We start from the raw sequence: 21,537 nt of genomic DNA, 5'->3' as shown, positions 1-21,537 counted from the left end.
CCAGCCGGAGGAGAAAGAACATGGCGGGCACAGCGGGGCCCGGGACCGGCCCGGGGGCAGCGGGAGGAGATGGAGACGATTCGCTATACCCGATCGCGGTTTTAATCGACGAGCTCCGCAACGAGGATGTGCAGGTACTGGAGTCGGGCCGGGGAATGGAGTTGGGCCCGGCGGGGGGTGAGGTAGGGGAGGAGGAAGGCCGGCGCCGTGGTGGGAGAGGCCCGGGGACTGAAGGAGCCGGCTTCGGCAGTGGGAGAGGCCCGGGGACTGAAAGAGCTGGCTTCGGCTTCTGAGCAGAAATTTAATTGAGAGGAGGGGAAAGTCCCAGGAGGGGTGTGGTGGCTTGGCCAGACCTTATCTGGACCTGGGCAGAGCTCCCACTCCCAGCTCCCGGTCCCGGCGGTTGTGGGAGCCCCGGCTTCCCAGCCCCGGCTTCCCGCCTGGGCGCCCCTTCCGGGCGGTGCAGGGAGGAGGATTCGCGTCCAGTCCTGGGCCGGGAGGAGGCCGGCGTGGCCCAAGGGGGCTGGAGCGGGCTGCAGGTGAATGAAAGCTTTCCTCTAGGCTGGGAAACTGGCTGTGCTTGGTGGGTAGAGAGAGAGTGGGGTGGCTTACCTAGATGAGTTGGTGCGTTAGCTGTGCTGTAACTTTTCTTTGGAGAGGCAGGGGTTGTCTTCAACCTTTTCACCTGCTTCACTAGTGACAATGTGCTCTCATTTTGAAATCGTCTCCCTTCCTGTATGTGGTATTTTCTTTTTCTAACGGGCCTGTGAGTGTGGCTCTTAAAAAAAATCTTCGTTTGGTTAAAATGAAGGCATGTTCCACTGCTTCTGAGGTTCCTCATAGAATCAAACCCAAGTTGAAGGTTTGCCTCTTTCTCAGTGTGTGTCGTTGTCTCACTTGTTTGTAGTATTCTTGTTTTGGTCTAAATCACAACTGTTTATTCTTTGCACTTTGTATTTTTAAAGCTCCGCCTTAACAGTATTAAGAAGTTATCCACAATTGCTCTGGCACTTGGAGTAGAAAGGACACGAACAGAACTGCTGCCATTCCTTACAGGTATATGAATTTTTTGTTTGAAGAGAGGTATGGCCATTTCCATTTTCCGTGGCTTTCAAATTTTCCAGTGGCTTTCAAAACTTTGACTCTTTTTTTTAGAAAGTGTTATCCACACTATTGAGTACTAAGCTGAGCCTGATGCACTCTGAGGAAACAAGACAGGGCATAGCATAATGGGGCCAGATGTATTCAGTTAACTGTTGAGCTCATGGGAAAGTCATTGATAGGGGGTTATCAATTTCTAATTCATTGTGTCATACAGCTCTGGAATGCTGTTAGGATTGTGATGGGCCCCTCTAGCTAAATATAGAGTCTATTCCTAGTTCTCTGTGAGTGTCCAGCTCCGGGCCTGCTCTCTTTCTTGATGAGTACCTGGTCGTTGTCGTTTCCAGATACGATTTATGATGAAGATGAGGTACTGTTAGCGCTTGCTGAGCAACTGGGAAATTTCACTGGCCTGGTGGGAGGTCCTGACTTTGCCCACTGTCTGCTGGTGAGTATATTTTGCCTACCATTCTTCCATAACTTAACCTGTATAAACCATACAGTATTTGTCGATAGGAACACTACATTTTTAATGCAGGGTTTTTTTTGTAGATAGCCTCAGTGTTGGCTGTTGAGAGGACAGGTAATGTAGGCACTTCGGATTCAACCCTTTTTCTGACTGCGAGCATCAGAACTTTGTGTGAACTTGCCAGCTGGGAGAAAAAGGGTTCGATTATTTTTATGGGTCTTCTCCCCACCCCCTGAAATTAGAGATTTTAATTCTCATCTAGCAGTGTCATGAATTTGGAAATGTTTATTAGCTTTTTCTTTTCTTTTTTTTTTTTTTTTAAAGCTTTTATTTCTGTAAGTAATCCCTATTTCCAGGGTGGAGTTTGAACTTACAGCCCTGAGATCAAGAACTGTATGCTCTATAGACTGAACCAATCAGGTGCCCTGGAAATGTTTATTAGCTTTTTGTCTTTGATTGTAAGCCTGTGGTTTGCTTCTGATTTACTCTGTGGATTTGATGAGTTCAGCTCAATTTGGTTGACATTTACTGACCACCTGCTATATCAGGCCCTGAAGTTACAGTGTTGCTGTGAAGAAGGCCAGCGTGAATGGGATGAGGTTTCTGCCTTAGGTATTGACAGATAATTACCGTACAGTGTTAAATGGAAGAATGGGAGCACATAAAAGGTACCTGAATAGCAGAAAGGAGAAAGGGATTCATCCAGGGTGATGAGAGAAACCTCTTGGGGGATGGTGTCTGAATTAGGTTTTGAGGGATGACATCATTTGGACAAGATAGACATATATGCCTCATGGCTCAAATACTGTCTATATGATGTTGATCTGTGATTTTTGTTTCTACCTCTGACCTTTCCATAGAATTCCAGATACATAGATAGAGATATCTGCTTGTATCTCTCTACATTATCTGCCTGTGGCTTTTCCTCTTGGATATCAAACAGGCATTTCAGATTTAACATGCCTGGGTGGTTCATTTGGTTAAGCATCCAACTCTTGATCATAGCTCAGGTCTTAATCTCAGGTTCGTGAGTCCAAGCCCTGAGTTGGGTTCCCTGCTGGGCATGGAGCCTACTTAAAAAAAAAAAAATGTTAACATGCCTGAAATGGAACTCCATTTCCTCCCCCAAATACGCCTGTCATTTAGTGGTCCCATCTCAGTAAACGGCATCACTGTCCTCCCATTTGCACAAACCAAAACCTAGAAGACGTTCTTGAAAATTTCTTTCACTCATTTCCCAGATTGGATCTGTTAGTAATTCGGTAGATTCCAAATGCATTCCAAATCAGTTCACTTTCCTTCTTCCACACTACTACCTAGCTCATCTCTCCTCATCTTTCCAGACGTCACAGTCTTTCTGCTAGATTACTGCAGTAACATCCTGACCAGTCGTTCTCCACTCCTGCCTCCCACCCTTCCCTGTAGTCCACTGTTCACCTGGCACATGGGTTACTTCCTGCCACAGCTCTTAGAAAATCCAGACTCCAGGGCACCTGTGTGGCTCAGTCACTTAAGTGACCAACTCTTGATTTTGGCTCAGGTCACCGTCTCATGGTTCATGAGATTGAGCCCGGCATCAGGCTCTGCACTGACAGCTCGGAGCCTGCTTGGGATTCTCTTTCCCTCTCTCTCTGCCCCTCCCCTGCTCATTCTCTCTCTCTCAAAATAAATGAATAAACTTAAAAATAAAGAAAATCCAAATCCCTGTCTTAGGTTTTGTAAGCTAAGTTACAAGCTATCTCTGAATATATCTCCTACTGTGTTCCTTCTTGATAACCTCACTCTGTTTACAGGGATCTTCTTTCTGTCCTTTGAATAAACCAAGCTTATTATTACCCTAAGATTATTGCCCTATGTTGTTCCCTCTAATGTTCTCTTGAGCTTCTGGTGGCTGCGTCCTTGTCATTCAGATATCAACCTCAGTGCATCTTCTCAAAGAGGCCTTTCCTGAACACCCAGCCTGAAATTGCCTCCTAGTCACCCCTTATCACATCATCCTATTCTGTTTCTTTACAGGGTACTCATCACCATAAGATTATGTTCTTTGTTAGTTGTCTTCCTGCACTACAATAAAAGTCCACTAGAGCGAAGAACCTGTCTGCCTTGTTTTTTCTCTGTCCTCAGTGCTAAAATACAGCAATCATTCATTGACTCGGGTTTGGAAGTGCGAAACAGGTTGTGTGGCTGGAGTACACAAGAGTCGTGGGCGGAACAGTAGAAGAGGGCCTGGAGACTTAGGCAGAGTTAAAATCCAGAGACAACTCGTCTTTGATTCTCAGGAGCTTGGCCTTATCCTATGGTAGTGATAGAGATGATCCGCTGATACTGTATGAGAGGAGCTCCGAGGAGGCAGACGTAGATAGTGAAAGGCCTTTCAAGTAAGAAAGCAGTATCGTTTTAAAGGGCTTCTGGAATACCTCTTAGGAATGCCAAGTACTTTCTACTTTTGTGTATTAAACGTTTTTTGAAACGTAATATTAGTAGACACAGTTGTTTTCTTTGAGTCATAATTTTGTTTCAGTCTTCTCGTGAGTCCTGTATTGTGGATTTTTATCTTCAACATTTGCAGCTCATGGCGTATGCTGAATACGCCTCTACCAAAGGCAAACCCAGAAAGGTAGAGGTTCAGAGAACCAGCCCTCGTGTGCTTTTCGCTGGGCTGGGTCATGTTCACTTTCTGGTCCTATTCCAGACCAACCCTTTTGGTCTCTTCTGTTTCTAAAGCTGCAAACAGGGATTCCTACCATCTCTGTGTTCTTCATTGCTCTGTCCACAACTCCTGCTCTCTGTCTCGCTCATAAAGAGTCTGCAGTGTCTTCTGAAAAAAGTGGTTTCGTACTCAGCCTCGTACATGTTAGGTAAGTTGATGGTGTGGGGCTGGTGGACAGGGCTGCTTCTCCGAAAGTTGTGTGGCCTCAGTGGCCTGATGAGATGTCATCCTTTAATTGTGCTGCCCACTGTTGCTCATGTTTTTGCAGTTACTCTTGAGGAAAAACATGGTCTTATCTGAATTTGGCTACATATCTTTTAAACCTAGTCATTCAGCTCACAGTAATATTAATATTGTGTCGAGTCTCCACGGTGTCGTTTGTAGACACCATCTGGGAATTGCCATCTGGGACATGAGACCTTGGCTGTCCTACAGAAGTCGTGTCTTCAGGTTGGACACACCATATGTTATCACTGTGTGAACTGAAAGTAACCATTTGGTGTGATGAGCGAACATTCTGGTTACATGTACCACCTCCCTTCAGTCCCTGTAAAAGGTGATAATCTGTATCTACCCTGATTCAGTAAGTTTTCTTTTCTGATTTTTCCTTTTTGGCCTATTCAGCCTCCTTTGGAAAGTCTGGCAACTGTGGAAGAGACTGTGGTTCGAGACAAGGCTGTGGAGTCGCTGAGGCAGATCTCCCAGGAGCACCCTCCTAATGCTCTGGAAGCGCATTTTGTACCTCTGGTGAAGCGCCTGGCGAGTGGAGACTGGTTCACTTCTCGCACATCTGCGTGTGGCTTGTTCAGTGTTTGCTATCCCAGGGCTTCAGATGCTGTCAGAGCAGAAATTAGACAGTAAGATACGTTGTTTTTTTGAGTTATTTGGGGTTTTGGGGAACTTCTGGCTGACAGTTATACAATACCCTGTTACCTGTGAGTGGCTGATAGCAGGACACATGTGATAACATGACTTTTTATCATTCAATTGAATATACGAGTGCTTTTAGATTAGAAGCCTACCTAATCACTGATATTCATAAAAGAAAACCTCTAAGGTGGCCGTGTGTGTGTGTGTGTGTGTGTCTGTGTGTGTGTGTGTGTGTGTGTGTTGGGGGCATTTAATTCAGTGGTACTTGACAGGAAATACCTTCATTATCATTTGCTTTAGGCACTTCCGTTCCTTGTGCTCAGATGACACTCCCATGGTACGACGTGCTGCCGCTTCCAAACTGGGCGAATTTGCAAAAGTTTTGGAATTAGACAGTGTGAAAAGTGAAATTGTTCCGCTGTTCACTAACCTAGCTTCAGACGAACAGGTAAGTTAGTGATTAGTATCTGAGGTACATAGATTTCCTTTCCTCTAACGTTTTAAGGATTCCTTTGGGAGTTTTGGTTATATGTTAGGATCCTTTTTGCAAAATTAATACTTAATTTTTGAGGCAGAGAGAGACAGAACATGAGTGGGGGAGGGTTAGAGAGAGAGAGGGAGACACAGAATGAGAAGCAGGCTCCAGGCTCCGAGCTGTCAGCACAGAGCCCGATGAGGGGCTTGAACTCACAGACCGTGAGATCATGACCTGAGCCAAAGTCGGAAGCTCAACCGACTGAGCCACCCAGGCACCCCTAGATAGAATTTAGTATGAGCCATCTTGGTGCCTTTCCATTTCTTTCTTAACCAGACCATGATTTTCTCTTGTGCTGGCAGTGGTTAAAACAGGAGTCAGAGAGGAGATGGGAATCCTCTAAGAAGGGAAGACCAAAGCTGCTTTAAGGGCTAACACACCTTCACGTATTGCAGCCGGTCACAGCGGGGTCATGTTGCCTGGGATTTTTGACTTTCAGATAAACAAATGTGTTAGGAAGGCTGTCTGAGCCTCTCCCTTCTCTGGAGGACTGTATAGGGGGACTTTGTACAATAGCAATTTTAAGTCCAAGGATCTGGATCTTTTTGGTGTAGAAATAATAACAATAAGGAGCACCTGCAGTAAGTGTGTGATTTTTCTTAGCCTGTCCTAAGGGGTTTTTACGTAAAAGAAATACTTGGGTAATAGTTGCCCCATGAGGTAGATAGCCCATGTTACGTGTTAGGGAATGACAGACACAGAAAGTCGAAGTAGCTTTTTCAGGATGGCATGGTTTGCAGTGGTGTAGATGGGGTTAGAATCTAGGCATTTGGGCTCCAGAGTTCAGGGCCTTCATGGCTAAGCCGAACTGCCTTCTTTATGGCTAGATGATCCACCCCCAGAGTTTCTGGACCCCAGAAGAATGCGTGTGGGTTTTAATTTGCTTGGTGTCTTCCTGGATTCACTTCACATGTGGAGGACCTCTTGATGAGTCTCATATTGAAAGATGGTAAATCTTACCTTAAAATAATTGAAAAAACTTACTGAAATACCATATAGAGGAGAGCACAAAAGATACAACTCTGAATAATAAGAAGGTTAGGAGGCAGAACTTTGACAGCCACCACCCTGGAAGCCCGCCCCAGCTCTCGCCCACGCACACCCACCCCCTGCCTGCTTCAGATAACACTTTCTCTTGACTTTTGTGGTTACCAGCTCTGACTTCTCTTTGTATTTTTATGGAACATTATAGTTTAAAACCACACTGTTGGGCGCCTGGGTGGCGCAGTCGGTTAAGCGTCCGACTTCAGCCAGGTCACGATCTCGCGGTCCGTGAGTTCGAGCCCCGCGTCGGGCTCTGGGCTGATGGCTCAGAGCCTGGAGCCTGTTTCCCATTCTGTGTCTCCCTCTCCCTCTGGCCGTCCCCCGTTCATGCTCTGTCTCTCTCTCTGTCCCAAAAATAAATAAACGTTGAAAAAAAAAAAAATTTTAAAACCACACTGTTCAACAAATACAGTGTAAGTTACCTGTTAATTTTTTAAGTTTTCCAGTAGTCACATTTTAAAAACTAGAAAATGGGAAATTAATTTTAATAGTTTATGTTATTTAACACACTGCGTCCAAAATAGTGATCATATGAACATGGGCATTAGCGTATATCATGGACTCAAGAGCCACATGTGGGTGGTGGTTACCACATCGGACAGCAGAGGTTTAAATCCTCATTTGGGATTTTATTGATGATGCTTCCCACAGTATAATTTAACATTTTCTTTTGTCCTCAGTATTTCCTGCAACTTGAACGTAGTGTGGGGGAGGAGGGTTTGTAAACTTTGCCTGTAAAGGGCCAGATGGTAAATATTTTCAGCCTTGTGGGCCAGTCTCTGTTGTAACTACTCTGCTTTCGTAGCACAGAAGCTCTATATGTAAACTGATGTGTGTGGTGGTGTTGCAGTAAAACTTTATTTACATGAAGTAGCTGCAGTTTTGGATTCGGCCAGTGTTTGCCCCAGCCATGATCTAGAGGCTTGATGAGATTTAGGTTTGATATTTTGGGGGTGATAAGACCACATTATATGTGGGATTGTACACTTCGTTAAGAGGCATATAATTTCTAGTTGTGATACATTAGAAAAAAAAATAAGTGCTTAATTGTATGATATGTGTATGTGTATTCTGTCTGACCCCTGGTAGAATTGGGGCTCCTGGCGTATGCATTTTTGGAAAAAACAGTTACTGAGTACCTGCTACATATCGGGCACCGTTCCAATGCTGGGCTACAGTGTTTAACCATTATAAACAGATCAATAAGCGTGATAAATGCTAGGATGAAAATAAAGTAGGGTGATGTAACAGGGACTGATTATAGGGCATTCCTCTAGACTGGTTAGTCAGAGAAGGACTCTGAAGTAGTGATACAAACTGAGAAACAAAAGAAACAAAAAGAAAAATGCCATACCCTTTTCTGGAGTACCGGAGCTCCACCGGGAGAAGGCACCTAGCGTAAAGGCCGTCAGGTTGGAACAAAGCGGGTGACAGGGACTCTGGTAAGGTCTTCCGGAGAAGATAGGCCGAGGCCAGATCATGGAGGCCCTCTAAGTCAGGGTATGGAGTTTGAAGTTTTTTCCTAGGCGCGGTGAGAATACACCTAGATTGTAAGCAGAGGTGGTGTGACTTGGTGTAATGTACCTTTTAAAAAGAACATCCCGGCATTCTGGCTTCTGGGTAAAAGCTGAATTGTAAGCGGGTGGGGGTGGGGTTTAGAAGCAGGAAGACCAGTTAGGAGACGTAGGCAAGACAGGATGGTGAACTAAGGTGGCATAGTGAAGGTGGAGAGAATCTGGAGATAGGTTTAGAGGCAGAGTCACTGGGACTATGGGAAGAGGGGAAAGAGCAGTCAAGGAGACCTTGACCTTTGGCTTTAGCCCAAACCGGGTGGATGGTGGTGTCATTGCTGAGACAGAGAAGAGGCTGGGAAGAGGAGCAGGTATTGGGGAGAAAAGTCATTGATGAATTTAACAAATATTTATTGGTAAATATTTCCAGAGATGATAGTAGTCCCTTGATAGAGCCTTGTTTTTGGATTCAAAGTTCCTAGGTTCCACTACCAGGAACCTAGTTCTGCCTTTTTTTGGCTCGTTTCCTTGTGGGTAGAGGAGCGAGTATCTTGGGGATACAGTAAATTATTGTTCATGGACGATTTTTAAAATTTGTAATATTTTGAAAAGTATGATGTGTAATATTTGTGAAATATGTAATAGCATATGCACACACGGTGTTCAGAGTTTTGGTTCCTCCTGGGTGCTTATGTTTTTACATATTTTTAGTTTCTATTTGTTAAGATTTCCAAGTCTGTAATCTCAATTCCTAATTTCTCATTGATGTGTCTAATTGCGTGTTTCCACTTGGTCAAAAGACACGTAGGTATCACATTGACATTTGGCAGTTTACATTTGGGGAGCTGAGGTCATTAATCTCACAGTTTTCTAAAGTTTTTGGCCTCTTTTTTCTAGGCTTGGTTACCTCAAAGTTATTCTGCCCCCGATTCTCAACATTTAAATCCAGTGTTGTTGTTGTTTTTTATTACTAACTCTTTTATTTTTCGTGTGTTTCTTTCCAAGTCATCATCTCATGCCTAAACTATTACTGTCACCCCAAACTGAGTATTTTAAAAACTGAGCTTCCTAATTGTTTCCCCTAGCCTTATTCTCTTATTTTTGTTCTGATCTGTTAAACAGCTTGTTCAAGTAGTTTTCATTTTTGTCCTTCAACAACTTATTAGAGGAGGCCTTGAAGACATCATTATAATGTTCTCTTTTTTTTATTTAATATTTACATTTTCATTTGTTTTCCTTAATAAAAGCTCTGCACTCTAGCCAAGGAAATTACTGTTCACTCTACAACAAGGTATTTTGTTTTTAAATGTTTATTTATTTTTGAGAGACACAATGAGCTGGGGAGGGGCAGAGGGAGAGGGACAGAGGATCCAAAGTGGGCTCTGTGCTGATAGCAGAGAGCCACATATGTGGGGCTTTAACTCACGAACCATGAAATCACGACCTGAGCCAAATGAAGTCAGGCGCTCAACTGACTGAGCCACCCAGGCCCTCCTAGAGCAAGGTTGTTTCTCCCTTTATGGATTTTGATACACTGTTCCAGGCAAAGGGATCAGCTGTATGAAAGGAAGGAAGGAAGGAAGGAAGGAAGGAAGGAAGGAAGGAAGACAGAAATGAAGCTGTATGCAGTGGGTTTTTTTTTCCCTTCTTTCCGTCCCGTTTTTTTTAGAGTTCATTTATTTTTGAGCGACGGAGAGAGACAGAGTGTGAGCAGAGGAGGGGCAGAAAGAGAGGGAGACACAGAATCTGAAGCAGGCTCCAGGCTCCCAACTGTCAACACAGAGCCCCACGGGGGCCTCGAACTCACAAACCGTGAGATCATGACCTGAGCTGAGGTCAGCCCCTTAACTCATTGAGCCACCCAGATGCCCTTTTTTTTTTTCTTCTTTTAAATGAAACCCACAGCACTGCCTCGTACCACACATACTGCCCTGTGGCTCTCGGTAGATATCATCTGACTAACAGAAAGAAGTTCTATTCCTTTAGGATTCAGTGCGTCTCTTAGCTGTGGAAGCTTGTGTCAGTATCGCCCAGTTGCTGTCCCAGGAGGACCTTGAGGCTCTGGTGATGCCCACACTCCGGCAAGCAGCGGAAGATAAATCTTGGAGGGTTCGCTATATGGTAGCTGACAAGTTTTCAGAGGTAAGGTTATTATAGTGACATCTTTTAAGTACTAAGACCAAAAAAACAAAACCTCTTTTTTGTTGTGTACCAGAAGTTTCTGAATGAATTCTTCTGAATGGGAATGCCTGTAGCAAGAATATACTTGAAGATTATACTGGTTTTGTTTTGTTCATGTTAAACTTGCTAGCGTGCATTAAAACATGTACAATTTTTTTTATAGCTCCAGAAAGCTGTGGGTCCTAAAATCACCCTAAATGACCTCATCCCCGCCTTTCAGAACCTACTCAAAGACTGTGAAGCTGAAGTCCGAGCAGCTGCTGCCCACAAAGTAAAAGGTTAAGGCGTTCAATTGATGTCTCAGGACATAGCCTTCATTTTTGGTGTATTTTTTAAATGTCAGTGAATTTTGTATGTTTGTTATTGTGGGACGTGTCTTTGAGTAAGAGATGATTTCAGCGTGTGGAAATGTCACACTGTGAGACAGAGCTGCTCTATTTATATTTAAAACCAAATAACCATTGTATCTTGTTCCTGTCAAAAAGATGCCTTTTTAGGATTGGTGTATTTGGCATATAGATTGATAAAAAGTACGCTCAGAATAAGACCTCTCTTCCCTTATTTGCTTAAACATATGATTTCATTTAATTTGCACCTCTTGGTAAACCTGGCATCTTGTAAATGGCTGTATGTAAGCATTATTGTTTTCTATTTATCTCTTTTAGAACTCTGTGAGAACTTACCCACTGAAGGCAGAGAGACCATAATTATGAGTCAGATTCTCCCCTATATAAAGGTAAACCTAACTAGGTTATTTTTTGTTTCACTCTGCCCTGTATGATACAAGGCAGACTTTACCTCCATTTTTCTCTTTCTTTGTTTTACCTTAAAGCTTTTTGAGGGGCACCTGGGTGGTCCAGTCAGTTACTGCTGACTCTTGGTTTCAGCTCAGGTCATGATCTCACGGTTCACGAGTTTGAGCCCTGCATTGGGCTCTGTGCTGACAGTGCAGAGCCTACTTGGGATTCTCTCTCTCTCTGTCTCTGCCCCTCCCCTGCTCGTGCACCCGCGTGTGTGCTCTGTGTCTCTCTCTCTCTCAAAAATAAATGAGTAAATTAGAAAAGAAAAAAAACATAGACCTTAAAGCTTTTTTGAGTGTGAAGGTGGATAGGGAATAATTGGGACAGTTAGGTTAATGTGACATTGTTATTTATTATGTTGGGAATTGTAAAATGCTCTTTGGTACATAGGTTTGTGTTGTTACACAGATGATCTGAAGAAATGTATCAGCCAGTGAATATTGAAATAGTGCTGTCTCTAAATTCCTTGGGAGATGGTGTGGAAGTCTCTGTCATCTTGCCACAAAAGAAGGCTTTTAATTTTGATTTTATTTTAGGAATTAGTATCTGATACAAATCAACATGTCAAATCGGCTCTAGCATCTGTAATTATGGGATTGTCTACCATTTTGGGAAAAGAGAATACCATTGAACACCTTCTACCTCTTTTTTTAGCTCAGTTAAAGGATGAGGTGAGTCCGTCTAAAAACTCTGTTGCCTTTGATAGTGATTTGTTTGGTTTTGGTTTGGGGTTGCACTAAAATAGAACCTGAAACAGGGATGAAGGGATAAAAAAAGGTAGCTTATTTTAAACCAGTGACAATTCCTGTGTTTGGGTTTGGAGTTCCAAATTCTGCAGAAAATGAGCACAAGGAGCCATTGATACAGACCTGAAAACGTTTTTATGTCCTCTCTGCCTGATTCCTGCTGATAGCCACTGATGTCATCTCTTTAAAGCCAATGTTTCTTCATTTTAAATGCTTTAAGTTAAATATTATAGTATCAAAATTCTAATGATAGCTATAAAATCTGTTGACGAATACAGTCAGTTAGGCGTGATCATAAATGCTTTGCATGTATGGTTATGTTTAATCCTCAAAACAATCTTATGAAGCCCATCTCATTATTATCCCCATTTTATAGATGAGGAAACTGAGCCAGAGAGGTAAACAATTCACCCAAAGTTTTGGCAGTGGCAAATCTGGGATTGGAATCAGTGTAATTTGATTCTAGAGCCTATGCTTTTTACTGTCCTATAGACTTTTCATTGAAAGTTCTGGTAGATATCAGTTACATTTATGTGCTTTGAATTGAGTAGTGAGTATTTGTTTTAAGGCTGTACTTTTTTTTCACCCGAGTCAGTACTTTCTTATTTAAAAAAAAATGTTTGGCAGTTGTTAACCTCATCATGATAGTAGGAGAATGTTGGCAGAGACCTTGATGCTCATATGTGTTCTTGCAGTGTCCGGAAGTTCGTCTGAATATCATCTCTAACTTGGATTGTGTAAATGAAGTGATCGGGATCCGTCAGCTCTCTCAGTCTCTCCTTCCTGCCATAGTGGAGCTGGCTGAAGATGCCAAGTGGAGGGTCCGGCTGGCCATCATTGAGTATATGCCACTGCTGGCGGGCCAGCTGGTGAGTACCTTGGCTCACCAAATGATGGGTAGCATCAGATCGTCGGGCACAGTCGCTGTGGCTCATAGGAGCCCCACACAGCTTATCTGATAATGTTCATCTAGATGCATGAAAGTCTGACCTGGTTGCCCATAGGATGCTTTTGATCTTCTGTAGTGCATTAACTTCTAACAAGAAGGTATTACAGAAACGCCTTTCACCTCCTCACCACCTAATAGCAAAGCCATAGGAGAATGTCGTTTTGGTATGTATAAGAGAGCATGGTATTTAGTGTCTCCATGTCTGAAGGAATTCTTAACCGAGAAGAAAAGGGAGTGTGGTTTCAAGATACGTCAGCTTTGATTTTTGCTCTGGGCAGCTTCCCTGTTTGCCCATATTCTGAGCAAAATGTCCCTGGTTACCACTTTTCCTACATTCTGGATACAGGGAGTTGAGGAATCATCATATAGGGAAGGAATATGATGTTTATAGTGTTAGTATTTTGGACAGAGACCACATTATCGCTGTTTATGTTACATGGTTAGTTTTGCTCTGATAATCATAGTAATTAAAATTTCAGAGGCGCCTGGGTGGCTCAGTCAGTTGAGTGTCCGACTCAGGTCATGATTTCAGCTCAGGTCATGATCCCAGGGTTGCAGGGTTGCAGGATTGAGCCCCGCATCCTGCTCCGCATTGATGGTGGAGCCCACTTGGGATTCCCTCCCCCTCCCCCTTTCCCTCCCCCTCTCTCCCTCTCCCTCTCCCTCCCCCTCTCTCCCTCTCCCTCCCCCTCTCCCTCCCCACACTTGCTGTCTCTTAAAAAAAAATTTAGCTGGGGAGAAGGACAAGTGATCACTTTTAGGGCAGCGATTGTGTTCAGTGTTCTTCTTCCAGAGCCCGCCAGTATCTGGCAGCAGTTAAGCACGTAACTATTTGTAGAATGTCGAACGAACGAATACCTGAATATTTTTTGAGAAAGCTACTAATACCTGTCCGCTTGCAGCTAACATTGCTACATTTTGTGTCCCCCTCTCCCCCAGACTTCCATTACTGTCAGATCACAGCAGGTGGGATGTAATTTCTCTTTTCTTAGACCCTTGGATGTATATTACTGATTTTGGCATATTTAGTTTACAAAGCGCACCCTGTGCATGTCTGTGGCATCATATATTTTAAAAAATTTGAAGTGTCTCGTTCTTCAGAATGGATGCCAGAGGTATCTGCGTATAGCTAAATAGGGTCAGGTGAAGTCATGTTGTTATCTGTTTTTCCTGTGACTCCCACGTGCTGCTGAGGGTCATCTTCTCTTCTTCACTGGTGACTGTCATGGGTCACCTGTCCGGAGTAGAAAGCGGCAGTGTCTAACTGCTGAAGACTGAAAGTACTGTCCAGAAGGGGGGGTGGGGGTGATGTTTCTTTTAACCTCTGCTCCCTTCAGACCTGTGCAGCTGGCAAAGGTGGGTAGCTGTGTGGTGCAGGAGTCTGGAAGCAGGGCGGGTGGTGGTGAGTTTGGCGGACTCACACCTGTCTGGCGGGGGAGACGTGCAGCAGTTGGGAACGCTGTCCACATCCTCAACTTCTTGTTGGTATCATGTTGCCTTGTTACTTATCACCTTACGTGTAAAGATTTTTATATCACATAGTCAATTTGTAAAATTCTTCCAAGACTTTATATGTGGCCTGGCTTGTGGACCATGGTGAATGTAAAGTTAAGCCACAATAATTAAGATCCAAGAAAAATCCATTACCTGGAGTGAAGAGGTTGTCTTTGAAAGCTGGCATGGTAATCGAAGTGTATGCTAACAGCTGTTCACAGTCTGTGATCATAAAGCTCTTGTATTCAGTCACCATTTTCAAAGCACTGCAATTTTATATTCACTGTCTTTATTTAAAGTACACAGTCACTGGTCAGTAACTTCTTAGTCGCCAGAGAAATTAAAAAACCTGTAAACATGCAGACCCCACAAAGGAGGCACTAGGAAAGCAGACGTCACCTGGCACTGTCCCGCATGCCGCAGAGTCCCACAGGGCTGGGCGTGTGTCCCTCCGCCCGTGCTGGAGTGACCTCCTGTTGCCAGGGAGAACAGAATTGGGACAGCCGGGGTGGTTCCACCTGTGACTCTGTGCTGGGGCCACTTCCCCTGGAGTCCTGTGCCTGCTCCCTTCTCCCTCTTCTGCTTTCTCCCATCATCCCAGAAATTCTTTCTTTAATTGGGAAGCTCTCTATTTGTCGATGTCAATTTCTTCATCCTTAAGGATTTATTATATCAACCAGGAAGGAAAAAAATGAGAACTGTTATTATGGACAGGTATTTTCGTGGGTAGCTTATTTTTCACAAGTGATCTAGATGCTGCTTGGCACTCCGTCCACGATGCATTTTTCCAGCACGTCTGCAGTGTCGGGTCTGGCTCCTGGCTACCCCTACCGTCTTCTCTCCCACCTAGCAGGGCTTGGGCCATCTCATGTACGGTTTCTTTCTTTATGATTGTTGTCTAATAAGATAGTCTCAGAATTTGTAAATCACATTCCATGCTATTTTTTTCTGGCTGGTTCATGCATGCAGCTTATTTGGAAACCTGTTTTTTTTTTTGTTTTTTGTTTTTTTTGTTTTTGTTTTTGTTTTTTTAGCTTTTGGGTCATTTTGATGTAATGTAAATAGACCATCTTGATTTCTGAACTTTGGAGATACATATTAATGGAATCTTCTGTATCTTTAGGGTGTGGAGTTCTTTGACGAAAAGCTGAATTCTTTATGTATGGCCTGGCTTGTGGACCATGGTGAGTAAGTTAAACACAGATTACTATGGAAGGCCTGTGTGTTTGTGTACATCCATTTTGTTCATAGGTTTCCTTTTTTGAAAGGAATCCTAATCTGATCTGACATTTAGCCTTACGTCTGTAGGGACGAAGAAAGGCTTCAGTTAGAGTCTAGTTAGCTCCCCTTGAACACGAGCTTGACGTTTTTATTTTCTGCCAATTTCTTTTTATCTTAAATTTTATCTTCTTCATTAAACAATCTCTGCCCTGTTTCGTAGACATTCTGTTATGTTATTTTCAAACTATCTTTTTTAACCCTACACTCCTTCCTTGTCCCAAGGGCCTTTGGTCGAACATGGTACTCTAGTTTTCGGCTCCTATAGATCGGGTGGGGTGGGGATTGGAATCTGATGAAAGGCCCAGGGGGTAGAAGTGGCTGCTTGGCTTCTCTGAGGTGACATAGGGAAGGAGGTATTCAGGGGCGGGGTCTCGGAATGGAAGACATCAGCTATGACTTGGGGCAGGGGGGCACCCGGATTTCTGCTTTTGATGAGAGGTAGGCTTACTGTTCCCTGGCAGCTGGTGACGCCTCGAGCTCAGGCAGGTCAGATGGAGCACCTGTTTTAGAGAATAGGTTTTGAAATAACTCATCTTCTCTGTATTCGTAACATCATTCAGCAATCACGGAATCCTTTTCTTCTCAGCGCCACAAACTCACTGAAAGCTCGTGGTGCTGCATATCAAAATATCAAGGCAGTGGATGTTTTCTGTGAAACCACCTTACACGTTGACTCTTTGCTAAGGTCTCAGGTGCATGTATCTCCTCTGGTCTGCTAGGCAGCGATGCAGGGGAGGGGTGCCCTCTGTACCCATGACATTCACAGCTAGGCCACATGTCCAGGCCTGGCAGCTTCAGTGTGGCCTGACACCTGTTCATATGAGGGCTCTGGGGGCTTATAAAATAAGCAACTTTGGTTGCATATTTTGGTGGATATGATAGGCATCTTGTTTCAGTACCATAGCATCTTATATGTCCTGTATGTACTCAGGATCTCTGCTCATCTGCAGTGCTTCTGCCTGGGTATTTGGAAGGAGGGGGAAGCTTGTGTCCGCTTGTATGTGGAAGTGGTTGCTCTAAGGGCATGTTTCGGTCATGTGGGAGGTTAAATAGCTAAGAGAGTGAAGAGGAGGGTGTGAAGGAAATGTGCAAATCTTGTGAAAGCATATACAAGTAATTTTAGCGTTTTCAACCTAAATGTGAAGACTATTTTCTTGTCCTCTAAGGTTACCGTTTTATGGCTAATTTATTTTTTTCTTTTTCTTTTAATTTCTTTTATTTTATTATTATTATTATTATTTTTTTTTTTTTTAGCATTTATTGATTTTTGAGACAGAGACAAAGCAGGAACGGGGGAGGGTCAGAGAGAGGGAGACAAAGAATCCGAAACAGGCTCCAGGCTCTGAGCTGTTAGCACAGAGCCCGACGCGGGGCTTGAACTCACGGACTGCGAGATCATGACCTAGGCCGAAGTCGGCCGCTTAACCGACTGAGCCACCCAGGCGCCCCTATTTTTTTCTTTTTTTTTTTTTTTTTTTTTTTTTTAATTTTTTTTTCAACGTTTATTTATTTTTGGGACAGAGAGAGACAGAGCATGAACGGGGGAGGGGCAGAGAGAGAGGGAGACACAGAATCGGAAACAGGCTCCAGGCTCCGAGCCATCTGCCCAGAGCCTGACGCGGGGCTCGAACTCACGGACCGCGAGATCGTGACCTGGCTGAAGTCGGACGCTTAACCGACTGCGCCACCCAGGCGCCCCTATTTTTTTTCTTTTTAAATGAAACTTAAGCTTGGCAAATCGTAGGAAAGAAATTTCTCTCCTTTTTGAAAGCAAATGTTTATTTCTCATAGATATTTAATGTTAGTGGAAAGACACATCCCAGCAGGTCATTCGGTACTTTTTTTTGAAAGCTTGCATTCTAAATTCTGAGGAACTTTTTTTTTTTTTTAATTATTTTTACTGTTTATTTTTTAGAGAGATGGGGAGAGAGAGAGACACAGTGCCAGCAGGGGAGGGGCAGAGAGAGGGAGAGACAGGATCTGAAGCAGGCTCTAGGCTCTAAGCTGTCAGCACAGAGCCCGACGCGGGGCTCGAACCCACGAACCGTGAGATCATGACATGAGCCGAAGTCGGATGCTTAACTGACTGAGCCACCCAGGTGCCCCAATTCTGAGGAACTTTTAAAGTCCTAATGTTCCACAGAGAATTGAATTCCTGACATCCTTTCCATGTAAGATTGTACTGTCTGTGCAAGTCAGTTATTCTTTTCTCAGTGCTCAGATTTTTTCCCTCCCAGTTGGGGAGTAAGAGGGACCCTTGGCCCTTTTTTCTGCAGCGGCACACTAGCATGCTAAACTTAAGGCATTGCAAGCGTTCTTTGAATCAATGAAATGTCAGCTCTGTAGTTGTTCTGTATGTAATTAATCACATGGGATTTTGTTGTTTGGTTTTGTTCTGCATTTTAGACTAACTGCTATGTAGTGATCACTGTTACATTTTTGAAGCTTTTTTCCTGCTTACTAAACTACTGCAAGAATATTGTGAAAGTCCAGAGTAGTATAAAGGAGAAAGGGTCATCCCTTTTTCTGAGGTTGAGTGGACAGTATTGATCAGGGGGAGGGATCTAGAAGGGGAATGGATTGCTTACAGAAGGGGGCAGGCATCAGAGTGAGCACATGGAGGGTGTTAGGCATTCAGAGGGACCCTTGAGGGGAAGGGGAGAGAGACGAAACAAGGAGAGCCAACTGGCAGAACTCTGGAATGGTTTGCGTTCTTTTGGCACAAAATTCAGAGGAGCCAGGACCATCGCGGGCGTCTGCCAGGTCCCGTTGAGTACAGCTGAGGTCAGGGCCCAGGCTGAGTGTGTGCGCTGTCTCTGCTTACTCTGGCAGTGAGGTCCCTTCCTATGGTAATGGCGTGATGATGAGAAGGATGTCGAGCAAATTGAACAACAGAATCAGACAAGACACAGATGCTCTTGGTGGTTCCACCGTAGCGGGGGAGACGGGGAGGGGGTTGTGTGAAACGCGAAGGCTCTGAATGTGGAGGGAATTCGGGTCTTGGGGCGCGGGTAGAAAAGTTGGCTTGAGTGCGCTCCACGAATGCTTCTGGCTGTCACTGACAGGTTGCTTCTCCCATAGACCTTGGTCAGGTTTCATATTGGTAATAAATTATGTACTTTCTTGGCTGCGCGGTCCTTCCTGTTGGCTTCAGTTGGCACTGCCTGAGGATCTGCTCACTGGGAAGAGTTGGGTGTTTTCTGTCCAGAAGCCTCACATAAATCTTCCAGGGCTGGGGCTGTGGCTTGGATGGCTACCCTTGCCTGTCCCGTTACCCAGGAGGGTTAGGCCTGCCTAGGGAAAGAAGTAGAATAAGGAGTGCGTGCCCCCTGCCCTGGACTCGTTATCTGAGCCCCAGCGTGGCGTCCTCCGGGACCTGCGAAATGCAGTAGCACCAGACCTGACCTTTGTCAGTGCTGTGCGCAGCAGCGAGTTGTTGAGGAGGTAGTAGCTCAGGCCTGATCATCTAGATTGACGGTGTCCTCGATAAATGATCTTACAGGGAATTCTTAGACGTTAAAGCTGGCGGTCATTCACAGAAGACGTTGACATGCTGTTGCACCATCAGCATTTTAAGGGCAGGGAGGCAGGTCGTCGGAGGTTTTCATTTGCTGTCATGCAGGGGGCCACACTGGCCTCTAAGCGACCTCCTTGCTGGCCTTGTCTCCCCAGCTGTCGTTGTCGCTGCTGGAATAATCTTGCTTAAATACCACAGTGGTCATCAGGTTACAACTTTGCCTTAAAAACTCAGTGTTTTTCTTACAGGGTCTAAATTTAGCTCTCCAGGTGCTGTGTGTTCCAGGTCCCCCCTGACTCCGACCTGATGGCTTGCTGAGTGCTGTTAGTCTCCTTTGTACCCTGGGTCCATTTGTGCCCACCAGGAATTCCGCCCTCCTCTCTCTGCTTACACAAATCCTCCTCAGTCTTTGAGGTCCAGAGCAAGTCGTCTCTTCCCTGACGCTTCCCAGACCTCCCTGTTCTTTTTTCTCTCCACTCTGGTACAGCCCTCAGGACCTTTGCTACACACTTTCATTCTTCGTCAGGGTCCGTCTTCCACCACGTGACTTGTCGGCCCGCGTTAGCTTACGTGTCTGATAGAGCACGTGATCTTTGAAGGGAGGGAGCCTCTGTTTTCCTTCCGGATCACCTGGCACATAGTAGGCACTAGAATGAGCTCCCTACCTCCTTTGTCTTGGACATAGGGCACATCTGTAAACTGTGATAAGACCAAGTCAGTATATCATGAGTCACGTCTGAGCATGTTTGCCAGTGTAGTACAACTAAATTGGGAGTGTTGGGAGGGTTTGGTTTTTGGTCCCCTTGGCTGACGATGTGAGCGAACGGGGCTGTGCTCCTGACGTAAGTTTCGTGACCGTGTGCTCTGCGCCTCTGCTGCCAGTGTATGCTATCCGCGAAGCCGCCACCAACAACCTCATGAAGCTCGTTCAGAAGTTCGGAACAGAGTGGGCCCAGAACACCATCGTTCCCAGAGTGTTAGTCATGGCGAACGATCCCAATTACTTGCACAGGATGACCACCTTATTCTGCATTAACGTGAGTCTTCCGCAGGATTATTGCTAAGCTCAGGCGGTAAGCAGATTTTTGGGGCTGTCGTTCGGAATTCTGAACAATCTGTTTCTTATACCGATTAACTTGGACGGTTGACGAGAGAAAACATCCGTTTTTAAATTCATGGTAAAATGTGCAGGAGTCCGGTCAGCCGGGAATTCCGGTTTAACTGAGTTTTCCAATGCTCGTTTGTATCCCGCATTCAGAGGTGCAAACGAGAAACCTTTTCCTGCAGGTCAGTTACTTTCTTATTAAACGTTAATTTGTTGTTTCAGATTTGGGGATATTTAAGTACATGAGAAAGTGTTTTAAGTGCGCTCTCTTAATTCTTTTTTAGGCACTGTCTGAAGCCTGCGGTCAGGAAATAACCACGAAGCACATGCTGCCCGTTGTACTGAAAATGGCAGGAGACCAAGTGGCGAACGTCCGTTTCAATGTAGCCAAATCTCTTCAGAAAATTGGACCAGTTCTGAACACTGAGTAAGACTTGAGTATTACTCTGGTTTAAGAAGTAGATTTAAATTTTTACCCTCTCGTGGGGAGTTAGAGCAAAAATTAAGGTCAGTGATTTTCCCTTTACCTGAGATGGGGGTTTGTGTAAAGATGATCATTTAACAACCGTGTCTGAAGCGTTCACTCCGACTTCTACATTGAAGCTACTGTATGATTTTGTATGCTATTGATTGCAACAGCAGATCGTTGTCTGAAGCTATTGAGGATTTTTGCGATTGCCTAGTTAGTATCCAGAAATTGCCTAAAGAATTAACTTTTTAAAAATTTTAAACTTTCAAAATTACCATAGAACGTGTATATCCTAGAGCCTTTATGTGGCTCAGAGGACTGCCTTTCACAGACAATCCTGTTGGATTTCAGTGCTCTGCGGGAGGAAGTGAAGCCAGTACTGCAGAAGTTGGGCCAGGATGAAGACGTGGATGTCAAGTACTTCGCACAGGAAGCTATAAGTGGTAGGCCTTTCTGTTTCCGTCCTGCACCTCGGGCTTTGGCTGCGGGGGTGGGCATGAGCGAGGTGGGCAGGCCATGGTGAAGAGGAGCGGAGGGCCGAGAGCGTCTACAACGCCTGGGCCCCTGGCCCCTGTAGAACCTTTTTGGCCCACTGCTGAGCAGGCCATTTTCTTAGTCCCAGGGATCGGGCTGGGTGGACTAGGATTCTCACTGGTAAGAACAGTTTGTTGTCTGGATTGTAATGGTTTTAAAGTTTAACTTGATGAGCCTGGCAGAGTAAAGAAACTGAGCACGGTGAGAAGTTAACCATGTCA

General features: G+C 44.6%; 1 protein-coding gene across 3 annotated transcripts in view; it reads left to right on the top strand.

Moving 5' to 3' along the window:
* Nucleotides 1-21,537, top strand: part of PPP2R1B (protein phosphatase 2 scaffold subunit Abeta) — a 34,385-nt gene continuing 12,848 nt past the window's right edge. For all 3 annotated transcript variants that reach the window (XM_047070060.1, XM_047070061.1, XM_047070059.1), the window contains exons 1-14: nt 1-134; nt 966-1,056; nt 1,449-1,549; nt 4,905-5,137; nt 5,451-5,598; nt 10,227-10,382; nt 10,585-10,699; nt 11,087-11,157; nt 11,758-11,892; nt 12,663-12,836; nt 15,534-15,594; nt 20,091-20,245; nt 20,598-20,740; nt 21,134-21,225. In XM_047070060.1, the coding sequence (XP_046926016.1) occupies nt 21-134; nt 966-1,056; nt 1,449-1,549; nt 4,905-5,137; nt 5,451-5,598; nt 10,227-10,382; nt 10,585-10,699; nt 11,087-11,157; nt 11,758-11,892; nt 12,663-12,836; nt 15,534-15,594; nt 20,091-20,245; nt 20,598-20,740; nt 21,134-21,225 (1,789 nt within the window). In that variant the 5' untranslated portion in view covers nt 1-20. The remainder of the gene's footprint in view (nt 135-965; nt 1,057-1,448; nt 1,550-4,904; nt 5,138-5,450; nt 5,599-10,226; nt 10,383-10,584; nt 10,700-11,086; nt 11,158-11,757; nt 11,893-12,662; nt 12,837-15,533; nt 15,595-20,090; nt 20,246-20,597; nt 20,741-21,133; nt 21,226-21,537) is intronic.

This window comes from Lynx rufus, unplaced genomic scaffold, assembly GCF_022079265.1.
Source record: "Lynx rufus isolate CCGP_SWC_20201006 ecotype Redwood Valley unplaced genomic scaffold, mLynRuf1.p SCAF_9, whole genome shotgun sequence".
NCBI classification, from domain to species: domain Eukaryota; kingdom Metazoa; phylum Chordata; class Mammalia; order Carnivora; family Felidae; genus Lynx; species Lynx rufus.
Note: the sequence above shows the minus strand (reverse complement) of the source record. Positions and strands in the feature narration are given on the sequence as shown.